The following is a 24,345-nucleotide window of genomic DNA, read 5'->3' as shown; positions in this document are numbered from 1 at the left end:
TGGATTTCCAAACTCTCACTCATTCTCCCTGTTCCCTATAGGAAGAAGGCTGGTAGAGCAGAAATGCGATCCCTGTAATGCAGTGTACAAAATGGGAAGGGGATTTGAAGCTGAGAAGCAGTAACTTAAAAACACATACACAATCCACGTGCCATGCCTTTCCCCAGAAAATATAGACAAATTTTAGGAAAAACAAATCTTCTAATTGTTTAAAATAATGAAGAGTAAGTATAAATATTTTAGGGATTGCCTTTTTTAATGCACATTTATTTGGGTACATTCTTTGTGACTGATGGCCTTTGTTTCCCACTTGGGCCAACTGTTACGCTAGATTGACTCTTAAGAGTTTGCTGTGATTTTGAAGGCTGAGCTGAAAGCTTTTGCTGTGATTTTGAAGGCTGAGCTGAAAGCTTTTGCTGTGATTTTAAAGGCTGAGCTGAAAGCTTTTGCTGTGATTTTGAAGACTGAGCTGAAAGCTGTTGCTGTGATTTTGAAGTCTGAGCTGAAAGCTGTTGCTGTGATTTTGAAAACTGAGCTGAAGGCTTTTGCTGTGGCTTTGCAGGCTGAGTCGGAGCCTTTTTCTGTGGCTTTGCAGGTTGAGTCGGAGCCTTTTGCGGTGGCTTGGCAGGCTGAGTAGGAGCCTTTTGTGGAGGTTTTGCAGGTGAAGGTGGAATCATTTTCTGTGGCTTTGGGGGTGGAGGTGGGACTTTTTTCTCTGGCTTTGCAGGTGGAGGTGGAACCATTTGCGGTTGTTTATCAGGTTGAGCCGGAACTTCTTTTTTCTTTCTCCTTATACAAAGACAAAGAAGACAACATAATAAAAGAAGCAACCAAAAAAGTGAGGCTATTAACAAGTACTTCTTCTTTATCTTTTCTCTCTTAGGGGGTGGGCCACTATCAATACTACCTCCATTGCCCCTAATGAGGCAGTTGGGTGGGTCCCAGAAAGAGTTGCAATGGCAGTGATGTTTATTGTTGCAAATGCCCCTCATGTTACAGAATTTAGGCGTACAATTACTATCCAAGCCAGATAAATGGACACACTTCCTGTTCATGCAGATATGTTCTGGGCCACACTCTGTGCCATCTTTCACTTCTCCAAGATCAGGTATGGTCATCCCGAAGTGGTAGTCGATACCCCAGCAGATGACATTATTGAAGTGAGTATGAATCACGGTGGAATGGTCTCTCAAAAGGGGCATTTGTGTCACTTTATCACACTGAATTCTCCCACACTGGCTGTCTGAGACATTACATTTTATATATGTAGACTTGAGGATGCCGCAGTTCCCAAAACGGTCCCCACGAGTGTTCATGCTATTGTAGCAACTAGGACTTGCACTTATTGCATCTTCGCCAAAAATCTGCTTACACTGATCATTGCGGTTGTTACATTTCTTTTCATAGCAATAGGCACTTTCATTACAGGGAATTCCATCCTCCACATATACATCCTTTGGGCAAAATGGGGATCTTCCATCGCACCACTCTGGAAGATCACATTCACTGACCTCTTTTCTACACATTATTCCTGGTGGTAATAACTGGCAGTCTTTGCAACAAAGCCCAAAAGCACAAATAGACCCATAGGTCAGAGTGCAGTTTGTCAGACAGCAGGCATCTGTTGAACAACTCTGTAAAGATCCACAGTCACACTCCTCATCTGCTTCAACAATACCATCCCCACAACGCTTCTTTGAAAATATGTCCTTTGGATGTGTCTTGTAGAACAAACATTGTGCAAACTGTAAACTATATGACCAAAAATAAGAATAACTACAATTGCTAAATGCAGTTACTGGTGGGTTTGAAACATGCATTATACATTTAGGATGTCCACACTTACAAAAGGCATCATCATGAGTCATACCCAGATTATGGCCAAGATGATGAGCTATTGCAATTGCAATCTTGTTCAAGGTTTTATTTGTAGTAGTAATAATTGCACAACTTTGCAATGGCTGACACATTCCATTACGATAACCTAAACCACTCATTCCTCGTACTGTTTGATTTATAAAAAGATGTACAGTATCATGTTGCAGGCGCAAACCAAAGTTACTATTTTTCCAAACGCAGAAATATCTCAGAGATCTATGTGCATCATTTACTTGAACATAGTTTCTTTCAGTCCAGAACTCCAAACCAAACAATGACAGTTTAAGACCCATTCCATCATAAATGGAATCCACTATATTTACCATAGCATATAGGTCCTCATTAAACTTTGAAATATTCTTTTTTATATGAACATATAGACTGTGGTCCACCACCACTGCTAATTCCATAATATACATATGGACCCACCAGCTGGAATAAGCACTTTGCTTCTGAGTAGAATTATTCATCTTTTGAGACTCCAGTTGGGATACAGTTTCCTCTTGCATAAAATCAGAGTTCATGCCTGAAATTTGAGTCTTCTCACTATCCATTTTATACACCAGATGTTCAAATTTAGTAGAAAAAGTCATGGGCTTAATTTCATAAGCAAAGTCATTTATCTGTAACAATCCTTGAAAGCCACCAGAACAGGAACTGAGAGAAACCAGGGATTCTGGGTCCCCCTCCACATAACCGTGGTAGTAGCAGTCCTTTGGAACAAAGGGTTGGTCCTCGAGGAGAGCACCTTGGTCTGTGTAGGTGAACACTGGGAGGTGTCTAGACAGCAAATACTTCTTGGCCTTCATGTGGACAATGTGTCTCCTGCCCCCAAAACGCAGGCTGTAAGAGAGCCAGCCAGAAGGCTTCATGCCTCTGCTGGTGTCAGGTATCTTCAAAGGAATCACTACTTCTGGGGTATTCTGATATTGGGGGTCTTCAGCCTGGGGGTATTCACAAAAGGACAGAAATACCCCAAGCCAGGGTAGCAGGGGTATGATCCTCATGTACAGCAGAGCTTTAGTCAGAGTCATTATGAAACCACCATTATGGAAATATTGGTCCAGAAAAGAAGGCAGGCAAAACTTGAGGTCATAGATGCTCTGGCTTCTTATCCTGTGCTGGTCAGTGTGCCGGGCTAATTGTTAAGGATCTATCTTCTGGCAGAGTTGAACCATTAGAGTATCAGCCCTATAAGTAAAACAAAAAGCAACATATGGCTGAACGTGGTTATGCCTGGTGGAGAAAAAGAGAAAGTCATACAATAAAGATATTAGTGTTTTGACCAAGGAATGACTCAGGAAACTACCTAGAATTTGTTCTTAAGTATTGAAAGAGCAGAAGGGGGATAAGGGTATACAGAAGAATGAAAACTGGCCATAGATTTATAGTTAGTAAACCTAGATGATGAGAAAATAAGGATTTACTGTATTATTTTATAAATATGCATATGCATAAACATTTCCAAAATAAGTAGTTAAAATAAAAGGGTCTTTTTTTTAAAAAATAAAAATAAAACAAAAAGTCTTAAGGATAAGGTGATCATATATTGCTGAGAATGTTTCAGTTTATACATGCTAAATTGGCATAAATAATAGTACCTCTTTTTTAACGTAAATGATAAATTACTTATTACCTAAGATACATATTTTTAAAAAATCAGTCTTATGTTATTTTTTAATCTCTCTTATGGTGCTTACCATATACTTCCCCAGAACAAAAAAAAATGTTTATTTTCATTTCTTTTTTCTTCCCTACATTGTTCTTTTTACTAAGCTTTTCTGGAAATACTAGAACATTATTTGTGTCTTTCACAAATTTTAGTATCTCCTATAATGTCTATCTTAACTCTTTATATAACAAAAATGGTTGACTTGACTTTTTTTATTCCTTGGAGTGTTACTCAAAGGTGTTTATACTTTATTACATTTTTAATGCAAAACATTATTCAAAAATTATGGCCAATTTAGTTTCTGGAATGAGGTCACATAAACTCATTTTCCCTGTTTGTTCCCTCTAAATACAACTAAATACTCTGAAAGTAATTCAGTGAAAAAAATAAAACAACCTCTGAAAGCTAAAAATCAAAAGGCAGACTGCCTAGACACTTCTAGACTTGAGGAATGATAACCAGGTGAATTCACTGAGTTTTCTTTTAATTTCTCATGTATATCTTCCAAATTGGGTGCTGGAGAGGCCTTTAACACAGAACCACCAGCACAGACAAAAACCTCAAGAATAGTTTTCTCTTTCTGGATAAATGACAGAGAATGAAAAAAGCATAATAAAAAAAATAGTAAGGTGTTCTAACACCTGCTCTTGAGCCAAGACACACACACGTGTGATTCAGAGTGGCAACTTCAAAGACTTATAGGCTAATCCCAAACATAGTCCATAGTCACTGCACTGATGGACTGTTTAATCCCCCTATTTTGGCAATATAATAGCCTTGGTAGGCAAGCCTAATCCTCATCAATAACCAGATAATTAGTTAACTTATCTGCCTTCAGAGGCAGCAGAAAAATCCAAACAATCTGACCCAATGTCAACTCAACAACTAGGGCAGAAAATATAAGGCTCTCATAAAGCCTGATATCTCCCATCTTTCTACCAAGTGACATAAAGAAACAGAAGTCTGCGGGCTTCTGCTCTTCCTGCCTCCAGATCTGAGCATGGACCAATGACACGAGGTGGTCCAGAAAAGGCATCAGACTAGATCAAGCAGATAAAAGGGATCACTGGACTCCTAGTCAGATAGAGATCACTGTTAATTATTCAGTCAAAAGAGAGAAAAAGACTGGAAAAGAATGAGGAAAACAAAGGACTTATAGAACATCAACAAGAAGATCAAGATCCACATGATGGGAGTCCCAGAATGAGAAGAGTGAGGTCCAGTAAACTCCTTCAAAGAAATAATGGCTGAAAATATCCAATATCTAAGGAATGAAATGGACATTCAGATACACAAAGCCCCAAATGTATCAAGTAAAAGGAACCAAAGAAATCCATGCCAAGACTCACCATAATCAAATTGTAAAAGGTCAAAGACAAAAAAATTTGAAAGTGGTGAGAGCAATATGTCATATACAGAAGAATCACCATTAAAACTATGAGTGAAAGTTTGAACTGAAATTTTGCAGGTTTGGAAGCAGTGAAATGATGTAGTCAAAACATTTAAAGAAAAAAAAAACCTATCAAGAATACTATATTTGGCAAAATTGTCTTTTAAAATAAAGGAGATATTTATATCCAGACAAACAGAAGAACCCCCTTATGAGAAATACTAAAATGAGTTTTTCATGTTGAAATAAAAGAATGCTAAATAGTAACATGAAAGCATGAAAAACATGAAATAGATTATATACATGTATGTTCATATATAAATATATATACATATATTCACAGACACATATATACAGATATGGTATGATTCTATGGTGGGTTAATCACTTTTAATTCTAGTAAAAAAAAGATAAAAGCATGCAAAATAACTATAACTATAAAAAGTCAAAATATGCACAGTAAGAATAGATGTAAATTGTGACAATAACATAAAATATGAGCTGAAGAAAAGATGAAGTATAGAATTTTGGTACGTTATTGGGCTTAAGTTGTTATCAGTTTAACATAGACTACCTTAACTATAAGATATGTTATGTAAGCCCCAAGGTAACCACACACATAGACACACAAACACAAACTATAGCAATTACACAAAAGAAAAAAAGAAACCAAGAATATCAATATGCACACAGAAAATCAACAAAACACAAAAGATTAATAGGAAAGTAACAAAATATCAATATCAAATTGTTCCTTATTGATAATAATTTAAAGTTAAACTCTCCATTGGAAGACACGAAGTAACTGAATGGATTTTAAAAATAAGGCTCAATATATAAGCTGTGTAGAAAAAACTCACTTTAAATTAAAAAAAAACCACACAACTAAAAGAAAATATCGGAAAAAGATTCTCCATATAAACAGTCACCAAAAGAGAGTAGGAATGAATATACTTATATCTGGCGGAAGAGAGTCTAAGTCAAAACTGAAAGAAGAGATGCATACATATATACATATATATGCATCCAACACCAGCACATCTAACTATGTAAACATTCACAGAACTGAAGGGAGAAATTGATAGCATTATAGTAAAGTAGGAAATTTCAATACCCCACTTTCAATACACAATAGAACCTCCGGGTTACATATCAACAAGGAAATAAAGGATTTGAATAGCACTAAAGACTAAATCTATCTAAGAGACATATACAGAATATTCTACCCAATGGCAGCAGGATACAAATTATTCTCAAGTACCCACAGATATTTCTCCATAATAGATCACATATTTGGTCACAAAACAAATCTTGACAAATGCAAAAATATTAAATTACACCAAGGTATATTTTGTAATTATAATGTAATGAAACTAGACATCAAAAACAGAAAGAAAAGCAGAAAATTCACAAACTGTTTGAAAAATTGAAACATTCTGGGACAGCATGGATCAACAAAGAAATCAATAAACAAAATAAACTAGAAAATACCTTGATAAGAATAAAAATGAAAACACACATACTAAACTTTATGGGATGCAGGAAAAGTTGTTTTAGAAGTAAAGCTTATAGTGATAGATGCCTCAAGAAATAGAAAGACCTCAAATAACTTAATTATACACTTCAAGGAACTAGAAACAGAACAAACAAAACTGAAAGCTGGTAGAAAGAGGGAAATAACAAGCATCAGAGCATAAATAAATGAAACAGAGACTTAAAAGACTAGAAAAATATCACTAAAACTAAGAGTTAGTTCTTGGAAAAAATAAGAAAAATTGATAAACCTTTAGTTTGACTCAACAAGGAAAAAAAAAGAGGGCTCAAATAAATAAACAATGAAAGAGATGTTGCAACTGATACCACAGTAGTCCCTTATGATCCCTTATGATCCACTACTATAAATAATTATACACCATGATCAAGAAGGATTTATCTGTGGGATACAAACGTGGTTAAAATGTAAAAATCAATTACTGTTATATACCACATTAAGATAATTAAGGATAAAAATGTGATCATCTAAAAGGATGTAGAATAAGTGTTTGGTACAATTAAACAATTTTCATGATAAAAACTCTCAAAAAACTAGGAAGAGAGCAAGATTACCTCAGCATAATAAAGGTTGTGTATGAAATCCAACAGCTAAAATTTTACTCAATTGTGAAAAAAAAGAGAAACTTTTTCCTCTAAGATCAGGAGCAAAGTGAGAATGCCCATTCTCACTATCCTTGTTCATCATACTACTGGAAACCCCAGCCAGAGTAATTAGGCCACAAAAAGAAATAAAAGCATCCAAATTGGAAAGGAAGAAGTAAAATTGTCTTCTTTTTGCAGTCAACACGATCCTATACACAGAAAACCATAAAAATTCTATTTAAGAAAACAGTTAAAAATAATATAGGAATTCATTAAAGATGCAGAACACAAAATTGACGTGAAAATCAATTGCATTATCATGTACTGACGATGAATAATCTGAAAGGAAATTAGAGAAACAATCTCATTTATAGTTGCACAAAAGAAATAAAATACTTAGGAATAAATTTCAACAGGTGAAAGACTTGTACACTGAAAACTATAAAACATATGTAGACAGGGAGGGGCAAGATGCGGAAGAGTAGGGTCCCCAAATCACCTGTCCCCACCAAATTACCTAGATAACCTTCAAATCATCCTGAAAATCTACGAATTCGGCCTGAGATTTAAAGAGACAACAGCTGGAATGCTACAGTGAGAAGAGTTCGCGATTCTATCAAGGTAGGAAGACGGGGAAAAAGAAATAAAGAAACAAAAGGCCTCCGAGGGGGAGGGGCCCGCGAGGAGCCGGGCTGAGGCCGGGGCGAGTGTCCCCAGGACAGGAGAGCCCCGTCCCGGAGGAGCAGGAGCTGCACCGACCTTCCCGGGCGGAAAGGGGCTCGCAGGGAGCTGGAGCAGGACCCAGGAGGGCGGGGATGCCCTGGGGCTCCCGGGGACACTAACAGACACCTGCGCCCCGGGAGAGTGCGCCGAGCTCCCTAAGGGCTGCAGCGCGCACGGCGGGACCCGGAGCAGCTCGGAGGGGCTCGGGGGCGGCTCCGCGGAGGGGGCTGCGGGGCGGGAGCGCGAATCCACCAGCGCAGGCTCCGGAGCACAGGGCGCCGGGACACAGCCCAGGATCCGGCCTCCCCCGGGACAGGCAGAGGCCGGGAGGGCCCAGGACAGCGAGGACGCTCCTGCCCCGAGCTGAGCAGAGCAACGGCCCCGCCCCGGAGCCTCCAGGCCCTGCAGACGGAGAGCTCTGGAGTTCCTGCGGAAGCTGACTCCAGGGCTCCAGAGCTGCGGCAACCACTGCGGTTGTTCCTCCTGGGGCCTCACGGGGTAAACAACCCCCACTGAGCCCTGCATCAGGCAAAGGACAGAGCAGCTCCCCCAAGTGCTAACACCTGAAAATCAGCACAGCAGGCCCCTCCCCCAGAAGACCAGCTAGACGGACAGTGGAAAAACAAATTATTGACCAAGCAGCACTGGAAAGTTCCAGGGGAAGTCAAGGGACTTAGTATACAGAATCAGAGGATACTCCCCCTTGTTTTTTGTTTTTGTTTTTGTTTTTGTTTTTTTTTGCTTGTTGATTTCCGTTTGCTTCCCCCCTTTTTTATTTCTTTTTCTTTTTTTCCCCTTTTTCTTCTTTTTTCTTCTCTTCTCTTGTTTTCTTCCTTTTTTCTTTTTCTTTCCTTCTTTCTCTTCTTTCTTTTTCTCCTTTTCCCAATACAACTTGTTTTTGGCCACTCTTTACTGAGCAAAATGACTAGAAGGAAAACCTCACCTCAAAAGAAAGAATCAGAAACAGTCCTCTCTCCCACAGAGTTACAAAATTTGGATTACAATTCAATGTCAGAGGCCAATTCAGAAGCACTATTATACAGCTACTGGTGGCTCTAGAAAAAAAGCATAAAGGACTCAAGAGACTTCATGACTGCAGAATTTAGATCCAATCGGGCAGAAATTAAAAATCAATTGAATGAGATGAAATCCAAACTAGAAGTCCTAACGATGAGGGTTAACGAGGTGGAAGAACGAGTGAATGACATAGAAGACAAGTTGATGGCAAAGAGGGAAACTGAGGAAAAAAGAGACAATTAAAAGACTATGAGGATAGATTAAGGGAAATAAGTGACAGCCTGAGGAAGAAAAATCTACATTTAATTGGTGTTCCCGAGGGCGCTGAAAGGGCCAGAGGGCCAGATATGTATTTGAACAAATCATAGCTGAAAACTTTCCCAATCTAGGAAGGGAAACAGACATTCAGATCCAGGAAATAGAGAGATCCCGCCCCCCCCCCCAAAAAAAATCAATAAAAACTGTTCACGCCTCGACATTTAATAGTTAAGCTTGCAAATTCCAAAGATGTAGAAAAGATCCTTAAAGCAGCAAGAGGCAAGAAATCCCTGACTTTCATGGGGAGGAGTATTAGGGTAACAGCAGACCTCTCCACAGAGACCTGGCAGGCCAGAAAGGGCTGGCAGGATATATTCAGGGTCCTAAATGAGAAGACATGCAACCAAGAATACTTTATCCAGCAAGGCTCTCAATCAAAATGGAAGGAGAGATAAAGAGCTTCCAAGACAGGCAGGAACTGAAAGAATATGTGACCTCCAAACCAGCTCTGCAAGAAATTTTAAGGGGGACTCTCAAAATTCCCCTTTAAGAAGAAGTCCAATGGAACAATCCACAAAAACAGGGACTGAATAGATATCATGATGACACTAAACTCATATCTTTCAATAGTAACTCTGAATGTGAACGGGCGTAATGACCCCATCAAAAGGCGCAGGGTGTCAGACTGGATAAAAAAGCAGGACCCATCTATTTGCTGTCTACAGGAGACTCATTTTAGACAGAAGGACACCTACAGCCTGAAAATAAAAGGTTGTAGAACCATTTACCATTCAAATGGTCCTCAAAAGAAAGCAGGGGTAGCCATCCTTATATCAGATAAATAAAATTTACCGCAAAGACTGTAGTGAGAGATGAAGAGGGACACTATATCATACTTAAAGGATCTATCCAATAAGAGGACTTAACAATCCTCAATATATATGCCCCGAGTGTGAGAGCTGCCAAATATATCAATCAATTAATAACTAAAGTTAAGACATACTTAGATAATAATACACTTATACTTGGTGACTTCAATCTAGTGCTTTCTACACTCAATAGGTCTTCTAAGCACAACATCTCCAAAGAAACGAGAGCTTTAAATGATACACTGGACCAGATGGATTTCACAGATATCTACAGAACTTTACATCCAAACTCAACTGAATACACATTCTTCTCAAGTGCACATGGAACTTTCTCCAGAATAGACCACACACTGGGTCACAAATCAGGTCTGAACTGATACCAAAAGATTAGGATCGTCCCCTGCATATTCTCAGACCATAATGCCTTGAAATTAGAACTAAATCACAACAAGAAGTTTGGAAGGACCTCAACACGTGGAGGTTAAGGACCATCCTGGTAAAAGATGAAAGGGTCAACCAGGAAATTAAGGAAGAATTAAAAAGATTCATGGAAACTAAGGAGAATGAAGATACAACCATTCAAAATCTTTGGGATGCAGCAAAAGCAGTCCTGAGGGAGAAATACATTGCATAACAAGCATCCATTCAAAAACTGGAAAGAACTCAAATACAAAAGCTAACCTTATACCTAAAGGAGCTAGAGAAAAAACAGCAAATAGGTCCTACACCCAGCAGAAGAAGAGTTAATAAAAATCCAAGCAGAACTCAACGAAATCGAGACCAGAAGAACTGTGGAACAGATCCACAAAACCAGAAGTTGGTTCTTTGAAAGAATTAATAAGAGAGATAAACTATTAGCCAGCCTTATTAAAAAGAAGACAGAGAAGACTCAAATTAATAAAATCATGAATGAGAAAGGAGAGATCAATACCAACACGAAGGAAATACAAACGATTTTAAAAACATATTATGAACAGCCATACGCCAATAAATTAGGCAATCTAGAAGAAATGGACACATTCCTGGAAAGCCACAAACTACCAAAACTGGAACAGGAAGAAATACAAAACCTGAACAGGCCAATAAACAGGGAGGAAATTGAAGCAGTCATCAAAAACTTCCCAAGACACAAAAGTCCAGGGCCAGACGGCTTCCCTGGGGAATTATATCAAACATTTAAAGAAGAAATCATACCTATTCTACTAAAGCTGTTTGGAAAGATAGAAAGAGATGGAGTACTTCCAAATTCGTTCTATGAGGCCAGCATCACCTTAATTCCAAAACGAGACAAAGACCCCACCAAAAAGGAGAATTACAGACCAATATCCCTGATGAACATGGATGCAAAAATTCTCAACAAGATACTAGCCAATAGGATCCAACAGTACATTAAGAAAAGTATTCACCATGACCAAGTAGGATTTATCTCTGGGACACAAGGCTGGTTCAACACTAGTAAAACAATCAATGTGATTCATCATATCAGCAAGAGAAAAACCAAGAACCATATGATCCTCTCATTAGATGCAGAGAAAGCATTTGACAAAATACAGCATCCATTCCTGATCAAAACTCTTCAGAGTTAGGGATAGAGGGAACATTCCTCAACATCTTAAAAGCCATCTATGAAAAGCCCACAGCAAATATCATTCTCAATGGGGAAGCACTGGGAGCCTTTCCCCTAAGATCAGGAACAAGACAGGGATGTCCACTCTCACCACTGCTATTCAACATAGTACAGGAAGTTCTAGCCTCAGCAATCAGACAACAAAAAGACAAAGGCATTCAAATTGGCAAAGAAGAAGTCAAACTCTCCCTCTTTGCCGATGACATGATACTCTATATAGAAAACCCAAAAGCCACCCCAAGATTGCTAGAACTCATACAGCAATTCGGTAGTGTGGCAGGATACAAAATCAATGCCCAGAAGTCAGTGGCATTTCTATACACTAACAATGAGACTGAAGAAAGAGATATTAAGGAGTCAATCCCATTTACAATCACACCCGAAAGCATGAGATACCTAGGAATAAACCTAACCAAATAGGTAAAGGATCTATACCCTAAAAACTATAGAATACTTCTGAAAGAAATTGAGGAAGACACAAAGAGATGGAAAAATATTCCATGCTCATGGATTGGCAGAATTAATATTGTGAAAATGTGAATGTTACCCGGGGCAATTTACAGGTTTAATCCAATCCCTATCAAAATACCATGGACTTTCTTCAGAGAGTTGGTACAAATTATCTTAAGATTTGTGTGGAATCAGAAAAGACCCCGAATAGCCAGGGGAATTGTAAAAAAGAAAACCAGAGCTGGGGGCATCACAGTGCCAGATTTCCAGTTGTACTACAAAGCTGTGGTCATCAAGACAGTGTGGTACTGGCACAAAAACAGACACATAGATCAATGGAACAGAGCAGAGAATCCAGAAGTGGACCCTGAACTTTATGGTCAATAATATTGTTAAAGGAGGAAAGACTATCCACTGGAAGAAAGACAGTCTCTTCAATAAATGGTGCTGGGAAAATTGGACATCCACATGCACAATAATGAAACTAGACCACTCTCTTTCATCATACATGAAGATAAACTCAAAATGGATGAAAGATCTAAATGTGAGACAAGATTCCATCAAAATCCTAGAGGAGAACACAGGCAACACCCTTTTTGAACTCGGCCACAGTAACTTCTTGCAAGATACATCCGCGAAGGCAAAAGAAACAAAAGCAAAAATGAACTATTGGGATTTCATCAAGATAAGAAGCTTTTGCACAGCAAAGGATACAGTCAACAAAACTAAAAGACAACCTACAGAATGGGAGAAGATATTTGCAAATGATGTATCAGATAAAGGGCTAGTTTCCAAAATCTATAAAGAACTTCTTAAACTCAACACCAAGGAAACAAACAATCCAATCATGAAATGGGCAAAAGACATGAAGAGAAATCTCACAGAGGAAGACATAGACATGGCCAACATGCACATGAGAAAATGCTCTGCATCACTTGCCATCAGGGAAATACAAATCAAAACCACAATGAGATACCACCTCACACCAGTCAGAATGGGGAAAATTATCAAGGCAGGAAACCACAAATGTTGGAGAGGATGCGGAGGAAAGGGAACCCTCTTACAGTGTTGGTGGGAATGTGAACTGGTGCAGCCACTCTGGAAAACTGTGTGGAGGTTCCTCAAAGTGTTAAAAACAGACCTGCCCTATGACCCAGAAATTGCACTGTTGGGGATTTACCCCAAAGACACAGATGCAATGAAACGCCAGGACACCTGCACCCCAATGTTTCTACCAGCAATGTCCACGATAGCCAAACTGTGGAAGGAGCCTCGGTGTCCATCGAAAGATGAGTGGATAAAGAAGATGTGGTTTATGTATACAATGGAATATTACTCAGCCATTAGAAACAACAAATACCCACCATTTGCTTTGATGTGGATGGAACTGGAGGGTATTATGCTGAGTGAAATGAGTCAATCGGAGAAGGACAAAGATTATATGTTCTCATTCATTTAGGGATTATAAATAATAGTGAAAGGGAATAGAAGGGAAGGGAGAAAAAATGGGTAGGGAATATCATAAAGGGAGACAGAACATAAAGACTCCTAACTCTGGGATACGAACTAGGGGTGGTGGAAGGGGAGGAGAGTGGGGATTGGGGATGAATAGGTGACGGGCACTGAGGGGGGCACTTGACAGGATGAGCACTGGGTGTTATTCTGTATGTTGGCAAATTGAACACCAATAAAAAATAAATTTATTATTAAAAAATATATAAAAGATATGTAAATGAAATTAAAGAAGACACAAACCAATGGCGGGACATCCCAAGTTTCTGAATTGGAAGACTTACTATTGTTAAATTGTCCACATTACCCATCAAAATCTAAATATTAGAAAAAATTCCCATGCTATCTCTATCAAAATCTCTATTGCAATTTTACAGAAATCGAAAAAATAATACTAAAATTCATATGAAACCACAAAAGGCTACAAATAACCAAATAAATCTTGAGAAAGAAGAAAAAATCAAGAGGGCCTGATTCTGAAATATATTACCAAGCTACCATAATCAAAATAATATGGTACCATCAAAAAGGCAGAAAATCAATGGGACAGGACAGAGAGCTTAGAATGTAATCTACACATATATAACCAGCCCAACTTTGATTAGGTTACCAGGAATACCAACAATGGATAAAAGAGAGTCTTGTCAACAAATGATGTTGGGAAAAGTGGTTATGCATATGTAAAAGAATGAAATTGTACTGTTATACCATACACAAAAATCAACTCAATTGATAAGGGGGTACAGAGGAGAGGATAGAATGGAAGTCATCAATCAATGGGTATAAAGTTTCAGATAAACAAGATCAATAAGTTCTGTATATTTATTCCATAAGATTGTACCAACAGTAAATCATAATATGAAAGAGAAATGAAATTTAACCAATGCCAATATTGAGATAAACTATATGCTAAAATTATGTGACCAGAATTTTAAAGCAGCCATTATAAAAACAACTTAAATAAGCAGTTATGAATTCTCTTAAAACAAATGAAAACAGAAAATCTCAGCAGAGAAATAGCGATAATAAAAAAAGAACAATTGAACATCCATAGGTAAATAAAATAAACCTCAACTAAAACTTACATCTTAAACAAAAAAAAATCTCAAAATTGATCACTTACTTAAATGTTAAATGGAAAACTATAAAACTTTTAGAACAAAATATAAGAGAAAAATCTTCAGGGCTTCTGGGTGGCTTAATCAGTTAAGCATCCGATTCTTGATTTTGGCTCAGGTCATGTTCTTGGGGTCATGGGACCCAGCCCCATGTCAAGCTCCAAGCTCAGTGAGGAGTCTGCTTAAGATTCTCTTTCTCCTTCTGCCCCTCCCCCACATGCAACCCATTCACACTTTCTCATTCTCTCTCTCAAAAAAAAAAAAAAAGAAAAAAGACAAATTTTCATAATCTAGGACTAAGCAAGAAGTTCTCAGACTTGACTTTAAAATCAAAATCCAATCAAGGAAAAGTTGATGGTTGTACCATATAAACAAATTAGCAAACAAATAAATTTCTAGGCCAAAAATTCAATAAAGAGGATAAAAAGGAGTTATTACATACTGGGTGAAAATATTTTTAAATCACATATTTGTAAAAGAAATTTATTCCATAACATATAAATAACTCTCAAAGTCAATTTTATAAAATAAGCAATCTGATTACAAAATGGTCAAAAGGCATAAATAAATATTTTATCAAGGAGATTATATAGATGTATAACAAGAACATAAAAGTATCATCCACATAATTAGCCAGCAGAGAAATTTAAATTTAGACCAACAGAACTGTCATTATACACTTGTTAGAATGGCTAACATAAGAAATTCATCAGGAATGTTCTGTGATTTCTAGATCTCTCCTTTCATAAAAAGCAACAATAATATTATTTCTATTCACACTTTTTCATGGAGAATTCCCAATACCTGCTCCTTTTATTAAAACCTGGCTCTGGGGATCCCTGGGTGGCGCAGCGGTTTAGCACCTGCCTTTGGCCCGGGGCGTGATCCTGGAGACCCGGGATCAAATCCCACGTAGGGCTCCCGGTGCATGGAGCCTGCTTCTCCCTCTGCCTATGTCTCTGCCTCTCTCTCTCTCTGTGTGTGCCTATCATAAAAAACAAAACAAAACAAAACAAAACAAACAAACAAACAAAAAACCTGGCTCTGGAGCCACTCTGGTGGCTCAGCGGTTTAGCGCCACCTTCAGCCCAGGATGGGATCCTGGAGACCCGGAATCGAGTCCCGTATCAGGCTCCTGCATGGAGTGGAGCCTGCTTCTCCCTCTGCCTGTGTCTCTGCCTCTGTCTCTCTCTCTCTGTGTCTCTCATGCATAAATAAATAAAATATTAAAAAAAAAAAAAACTGGCTCTCAACAGTTTGAAGCCTTATGATGTGGAAGCTTCCATATGCAATATGGTTCAGAGGCTAGAGCCTTTCTTCAATTGTCAGTGACAATTCCAAATCACAAATTCAAGAACCACTTAATTGCTTTTGACTTTGGTTCTTACTCTTCTGTAAACCTTCCAAATCAATCCTACATAAACTTCAATATGTATTTTTTTCATTTATTTCTCAAAATATGTATTTTTTATTTAAATTTATTTCTCAAAATCATAGAAACTTTAACTGAATATCTTTTCTTTTATTACCATAATTTTTCAGTAACTTACTGGCTTTTACTTCTGTCCCTAGAAAGTCTTATTTCAGACTTCACCAATTCAACCAATTGGATTGGCCAAAATCCTCAACACAAACTAGATTGATGCTGACACCTGCTTTCTCTGACACCAAAGTGGCCAGCATTGATGGAACAAAAGAAACAACAACAAGCAGAGAATATCACTTCTAGGTGAAGCTTAAAAGCAGGAGACAAACAGAATTGGTGTGTTATATCCTGAGACTAACAAATTCATGACACATTTTGAACCTTCTGTTTTTTCAATGCATATATTTTGTTCTTTTATCCAGTGCCTTTATAACTCTCTGACTTCCAACACTTCTTCATGGTGCTTGGAAGCATTTCTAGTGCTAACAAGAAGACATCTAATTTCACAAAATACCTGGAGAAAGGAACAACATTAGATAAAATTTCTGAGGCAAACATGTCTAGCATGAGTAAAACCCTAATATTTTTATTTGCTTTCTGTCTTTCCTTGATTTAAAAAATATTTAAATATAATTTGCTTGAGATATATACACATACACACATATTTGCTACATATTATCGAATATCATTTTCAAGAAAGAAAGGAATTCTGAAAGATATTTCATTGTTGATAGCCCAAACCATGTAAATCTTTATTAAATTTATTCCTTAAGGGCAGCCCGGGTGGCTCAGCGGTTTAGCACTGCCTTCAGCCCAGGGCCTGATCCTGGAGGCCTGAGATCTAGTCCCACATCAGGCTCCCTGCATAGAGCCTGCTTCTCCCTCTGCCTGTCTCTGTCTGTCTGTCTCTCTCTCATGAATAAATAAATAAAATCTTTAAAAAAATTTATTCCTTAAACTTCAGGCTGGAAAGAAATCATAAGAAATGCTGGCTGAGGTTATGCACAGAAAGAGTAGTTATTTATGACTCCTCTAATCTTAGAGGCTAGCTGTGGAGCATAGAAGAGATTTTCTCTGGGTACATATGACAGTTTGACACCTGTTGGTGTCTTCCATTCTAGTAGTCCAAGTCAGCAATATTCTCCTCACTGAACTTTTTCTGTTTCTCTGACTTCAGTCAAACCATCCTAATGGAACGAATTTGAACATGAGCATTTCATGTTCTTTAACTTAAAAAAATGACTATATAATAACATTTTGTTACCAGAATATTAGACAGAAGACCAAAGTAACAAAACACATCTATTATGAGAAAAAATTGGACTTATTAATTTTCTTATATTCTAGGCCAGATTAGAATAAAGAGTATAATGATCAGTTTAGTCATGTTATTAAACTAAATGACCCTGTGTTTTTGATAGTTTTGAATATCATTTTTTCTAAGCACTTACCCAGATAATTTTATTTTTATTGAGCAGCAAATAGTTAAGAAGAGTTCTATTATTTAGTATTGATTTAGTCTTTGAGTTTCTACTTACCTGCTGGATATCTAAATTTTAAGTTGTTTTATTTATTTAAAGAGAAATTATATATCACATATTCTAGCTTAGGAACTCTGGAAATACCTGTACATACCAATGGAATTTTGTATTGTGGATCACTCCTGATAGGTTAGTACATTTAACTATTGAAGAAATGTGAGCAACTGAGGAAGCAATTTTATGTAAGCTCAAAGAGCACTGATCCATCCACAAAACAAATCCCTAGTGATACTAAACTTATTTTATAGTCAAAATATTTGAGGCATATATGAAATTCTACCAGATAGAAATTTCAAATCCCCATCTTCTCTAAGTATTTGAGAGAAGTATCCTCTTTTATAGAATAATACACATTCATTGGGCACACAATGTAATAAAAATCTTTTTTAAGATTATTTATTTATCCATTACAGACACAGAGAGAGAGAGAGAGAGAGAGAGAGAGTGAGAGTGAGGCAGAGACACAAGCAGAGGGAGAAGCAGGCTCCATGCAGGGAGCCCGACGTGGGACTCGATCTTGGGTCTCCAGGATCACACCCTGGGCCAAAGTTGGTGGTAAACTGCTGGGCCACCGGGGCTGCCCTGTAATCAAAATCTTAACAAGGAAATATTGGAAGTATGTAGCTGACAAGGTATTAAATATTTTCTCAACATAGCCTGGTAAGAAAGTTTCCTGTAATCTTTGGGGCTGATATGTGATAGGTTTCTATTCTCCATATGCGACAGTCCACCCAGTGACCATGAACCCATCTGATTATTGCCTCTGTACTTTTAGAAATTTCTCCCATGGTGAAGCTTCTTTCACCCATGGTGAAATCCCATGGTGTCCTTCTTTCGACGAGTCTTGCCTTATGCTCCATTAAGCAGTGTTTTGACCACTAAGGCTTGGTTATTGCAACTTTCCTCCCAGAGGATCCAATTTCTTAATATCACTGTCCAAGGAAGAATTATTTGTAGCATTATTTGTTCAATGTATTTATAATATATTACTTCAAAGTTGTCAGTCTATAGCAACTGTTTTATGTTTAAATGAATAAACAATTCATAGAAGAATCATTAAAGAAAAATTAAATTATAAGGGATGTGCTTAAATTTTAAGGCTGAGACAGACAATTTTTTTTTTTTTTTTTTTATGATAGTCACACACACACACACACACAGAGGCAGAGACATAGGCAGAGGGAGAAGCAGGCTTCATGCACTGGGAGCCCAATGTGGGATTCGATCCTGGGTCTCCGGGATCATGCCCTGGGCCAAAGGCAGGCACCAAACCCCTGCACCACCCAGGGACCCCGAGACAGACAATTCTACTCTTCCTTACCGTTATTTTTTTATACAACTATAACAGAAAGCTCTTTGTTTGCCTCCCTTTATTATGCCTTTTCTTGTCATTATACCCATGGATTGGGTTATATGAAAAGTAATTAGCTTTAAAAAAAAATTTTACCCTCTCCTCCCTCTAGAATGTTCTATCAAACTCGTCTGCTTAGTCATTACAAGGCTCACTTCCTCTGTGAACCATTCTTTAATTTATCACTTCCTGGAATTGAGTGAGCAAATAGTTATATACTCTATTAAATTTTAAATCTCCATTACATGAATTAATATTATCCTAATTAAAGATGACTTTTCATTCTATTTTGTAACATTACATGCTATATATATGTAAACAGCACCCTAAAGAGGATGTATATGATTCATTTTATGGACACTACATACTCAAAGCATTGGTTGAAAGAGATAATATATATTAGATTCTTTAAATTCTTTACCTCTATGAGCAACAGGTACTGTTTACAGTGTCATATTTTATACATTTCTTAGCTAGCAAGTTGAGTCAAATAAATAATGTAATACTCAGAAATACCCTGAAAATTTGTGACATTGTCTTCATGGCATTCAAAATCTAACATACTTAACATATTATTTTTAAAATGGTTCCCATAGCTACTTAGCAATAGCAAATATAATGTCTCTGTGATGTCCTTCATTACTCTTAAAAATCCCCAAACTCAGTGTACATAAAATTCTGATGATTTAAACAAATGGTGGTGAGCATGTAGTTTGCAAAGCAAGAGTATAAAAGTCTATCTGAACTATCTGAATCACAGGCCACTTTGAAAAGACACATTAAGGCAAATACATAGAGAGACAATAAGAAGATCAGTGGTTTCTGGGTTTGGGGTGGGGTGTGGATAGATAGGCACAGAACAGAGGATCTTTAGGGCAGTGAAAATGATATTATACTGATAGATATTTGTTAATGATTGTCCAAATCCATAGAATATATGACACAAAGAGTAAATCCTTTACAAAGAATTCTCTGATAAATCAGGCCTCAGTATCTGTTTTATAAGAACAAAGGATTTAATCTTTTTTTCCCCACTTAACCAAAATATTTATTGAACACTGACAATGTGCCAGAAATTCAACAAGTTATTGGGGTTACAGTGATAATAATAAAAAAAATAGAAATAACTTGTCTCAAGTGGGTGAAATTTAAGTGTAAGAAAGAGCTAGCTGTGCAAAGAGCCAGAGGAGGAATTCACCAGATCATGAAAGTCTTAAGTGAAAATTTCAGAGAAGGAGCTCACTGTTTATTATGGAGTCACATAAGATAGAACATATTTAGAGAAAAGAAAAAACTAAGTGTTGTAGAAATTAACATTAGAGAACAAAGGAGAAGAAGCAACAAAGGAGACAAAGAATTAATAACTAGAGAATATGTTGTCATGAAAACAGGAAAAAGAGAGCCTGCCAGGTCAGGAAGATGAGTAGTGGACCTGCCTATTTGACATGATGGATCACAAATTATTAGGTACCTTGATAAGAAGAGTTTTACCTCTTTGATGGGCAGCATAGTGCATGAAAGAAGGAAGAGAGCATATGTGTACAGATATCCTTAGAGGAATTTTGCTGTCAAGATTATAAAGGCTACAGGAAGAGGAGTGTTTGTAATAAAGGTGTGATTTTAGATGATGGAGAAAGAGCACAATTGTGTACAGAAAAGATTGATCAAGTAGAAAGAGGAAAAGCTATAACGTTGGGTAGGAAACCAGTAAAGTGGAGAAAAGGGAGTGAGAGCTATATATCTAAAGGAAAATATCTTTGAAAAAACTGAAGAGGATATTGAACAGAACCAAATAGAATGATGTTTTTTTTTTTTTTTAATTTTATTTATTTATTCATGAGAGACAGAGAGAGAGAGGCAGAGACACAGGCAGAGAAAGAAGCAGGCTCCATGCAGGAAGACCGATGCGAGACTTGATCCCCGGACTCCAGGATCACGCCCTGGGCTGAAGGGAGGAGCTAAATCGCTGAGCCAACCAGGCATCCCTAGGATGATGTTCTTTTTTTTTTTTTTTTTTAAGATTTTATTTATTTATTCATGATAGACACAGAGAGAGAGAGGGAGGCAGAGACACAGGCAGAGGGAGAAGCAGGCTCCATGCCGGGAGCCGGACGCGGGACTCGATCCCGAGGGTCCAGGATCACGCCCTGGGCCAAAGGCAGGCGCCAAACCGCTGAGCCACCCAGGGATCCCCTAGGATGATGTTCTAAATGAAATTTCAAACCAATTGAAATGAAATGGTTTTTGTTAGGGTGAAGAAATCCCCAAACCTTGTATTTGTAGATTTATCTGTGGTTCTATGAAGGATTTTTGTTTGTTGAATTCTATTTCTCAGTAAGCTCTGAAGCTAGATTGTTAGCTAAGAGAGAACAATGGAAAGAAGTGGGAATTACAAAGAAGCTAAAAAACATTTTATTAGATATCACATTGGTGATGTATTTGTCTCTTATACCATAACTTCTTTTCTATAGCAAGGTTTGCACAAATCTTATTTAAGTAAATAAGTATAAACTTATTTAGATTTATAACCTTATCTCTCTAACTTATATTACTTGAAGTAAAATACCATTTTTATTTCTTCTAATTAATGTATTCTTTTCCCAGAACTTTATCCCACACAAAATATCTTACAAAAACAACTGCCTAGTAATATATATGAATGTATTGAGTTGGGTTGAGTCATACCTAACATTTACATGTCTATTTATTCTGTTAATTACTTAATTAGTTGTAATGAATTAAGAAGCTCAAGTTATGAAACACAGTGTCAAAAAGTCTGAAAACGGCCTATATTCCCAAGAAAAATATAGTATAAATCCTAAAGGCTTATCTCAAAACTAAGAATAGAGTATGGAGAGGTTGCCTTGCTTGATACTCTGGTGTTCTTTAATTCTGACCTGATATATTTATCTATATATATAGTGTATATATAGTAGATTTAATGCATATACTATATATGCTTATATATAGTATAAATAATGTATAATATCTAGAGATGTATAATAATATATAGGTGTAATATATAAAAAAACCAGTGCAGTTATAAAAGTTTTCTTAGGATTAGTGATATGGCAATAGTTCCTATACACCAGTTGGAACATCTAGAATTAGAAAAACAGGATACTTTCTCTGACATTTGATGACTTTCAACTAAAGACTGAGTAACCATCACTGTCCTGGTTATTAAAGACATAAAGATGACAAAAATATAATTCATTTCAGAGATGTATATACTACTTTATTGGGACTCAAGTATCATTAGTATGCCAAGGCTGCCATATTAAAGTACTACAGGCTGAGTGGCTTCAACAACAGAAATTTACTTTCTCATAGTTCTGGAGGCTAAAAGTCTGAGACCAAGGTGTTGGCAGGACTGATTCTGCTAAGGGTCATGGAGGAAGGGTCTGGACTATTTATTTCTCAAGCCATCTTTAAGCTTTCTTTTCCCTGACTCTTTACATTATCTTCACTCTGTAAATGTCTGGGTCAAATTTCTTTTTCTTATAAGGATACCAGTCATATTAGATTAGGGTACACCTCAATGATCTCTTTTTAACTCAATTACCTCTTTAAAGGATTACCAAATGCAGTCACATTGTGAGATACTTGGGGTTTGGACCTCAACATATGACCTTTTTGATGGTGCAATTCTTCCTATAATAGTGTATAATCATGTTAAGAACAAGAATGTAAATTCTGAAGTAAAAAAGAGAATAAATGGATTGAGCTTATATATGCAAATCAACAAGTTATTTATTAGAATTTAAGCATATATGTATTTATATGCAAACATATATAAAATATGTAACTTGTATACATATAGCATAAACTGATTTATATCTTATAAAACATTTTTTGTAACAGTGTTATTTTCCTTCTAGTATACAATATTTGGAGTAATTTCTATTGAGAGAATTAGAAAATCAAAAGAATATGAATAAAAATAATATTCATAATAATTCACTGATTATGCAATGAAAACTTGAGAAAAGTGAGAAAACACAAATTTAGAACTTATCCCCATGTTATTTGCAACGAAAAATGTACTTAATATATGGAAGCAATTTAACACAATGCAACATAGTACAATCAAGTAAAAACAGATAAAGGGCATCTAGTTTGAAAAGGAAGAAGTAAAACTTCATGCAAATAGCATGATCCTTTATATCAAAAGTACTAAGAAACACACTAAAAACTTACAGTGAGTACAGAAAGACCACAGCAAACAAAGTCAATATTTAAAAAAATCAAATACATGTCTTATACTATCAATGAACAATAAAAAATTGATATTAAGAACACACTTTGAATAACAGAGCATAAAAAATTAAAATACTTAGAAACAAATTTGACAAAAACAGCAAAACAAAACAAAGAGCAAGATTTGTACACTGAAAATTAGAAAGCTTTCCTGAAGGAAACAAAAGAAGATTTAAATAAATAGACATTGTATCTTCAGAAGTTGGAAGATTCATTATTATTAAGTTGGAAATCATTCTCAGTTAGTGTATAGAGTCACCTCAAACCCTATCAAAATTTCAGGAGGGATATTTTTAAAATACTGACTAAGTAATTCTAAAATTTACATGGAAAAACAAAATACCTAAAATAACCAAAACAATTTTGAGAAAAAAAAAGCTGAGGGATTATCACTTCCAGAGTTAAAAATATAAAACTGCAATTATCAAGAAAGTGTGGTACAGGTGTAAGGATAGATATATAGATGAATAAAACAGAATTATGAATGCAGAGATAAATCTTTATTCCTATAGACATTTGATTTTTGAGCCACCTGGGTGGTTCTGTGGCTGAAAACTTAGTCTAAAAAGAGGGACTGGGACCTCTGGGTGGCTCAGCGGTTGAGCTGCCTTTGGCTCAGGTCATGATCCAGTGATCCTGTGATGGAGTCCCACATCACGCTCCCTACAGGGAGCCTGCTTCTCCCTCTCCCTATATCTTTTCCCCTCTCTCTGTGTTTCTCATGAATAAATAAATAAAATCTTTTTAAAAAATAAACTCTTGCCACACACCATATTAAATGGAGAAATGGGTTGTTCCTGACTTCAGTTCCCCTCAATAGAAAACCAACCATTAGCTCTCCAAAGACAAAGCACCATTGCAAAAATCTCAGAATCTAGAGGCTGAAGCTATTTAATGTGCTCTGTCAGACATGAGAAAGCTCTTAAGGACATAATCTTCGAAACTTACAATACCCTTAAAAGTCATATTTAAGAGTTCAAATATCAGTTTTACAGCTCATGAGCTATTGTGATATAAATAATGCCTAAGTTGAACTATATTTTAGATTCTTTCTAGATCTCAATACATTTGTTTGCCAGAGATTTCAGAGTCATTCATTTAACAAAGAAGATAAATT

The 24,345-nt window shown here is 36.8% G+C and overlaps 1 protein-coding gene across 4 annotated transcripts in view; it reads right to left on the bottom strand.

Moving 5' to 3' along the window:
• Nucleotides 1-237: 237 nt before the first annotated feature.
• The window catches only part of ADAM29 (ADAM metallopeptidase domain 29), a 73,912-nt gene continuing 49,804 nt past the window's right edge, over nucleotides 238-24,345 (bottom strand). For 3 of the 4 annotated variants that reach the window (XM_077868610.1, XM_077868612.1, XM_077868613.1), the window contains one exon: nucleotides 238-3,069. In XM_077868610.1, coding sequence (XP_077724736.1) covers nucleotides 267-2,912 — 2,646 coding nt within the window. In that variant the 5' untranslated portion in view covers nucleotides 2,913-3,069 and the 3' untranslated portion in view covers nucleotides 238-266. Of the gene's footprint in view, nucleotides 3,115-24,345 lie in introns of all 4 variants that reach the window. The other variant, XM_077868611.1, reaches the window with a different exon arrangement.

This window comes from Canis aureus, chromosome 24, assembly GCF_053574225.1.
Source record: "Canis aureus isolate CA01 chromosome 24, VMU_Caureus_v.1.0, whole genome shotgun sequence".
Classification (NCBI taxonomy): domain Eukaryota; kingdom Metazoa; phylum Chordata; class Mammalia; order Carnivora; family Canidae; genus Canis; species Canis aureus.
Note: the sequence above shows the minus strand (reverse complement) of the source record. Positions and strands in the feature narration are given on the sequence as shown.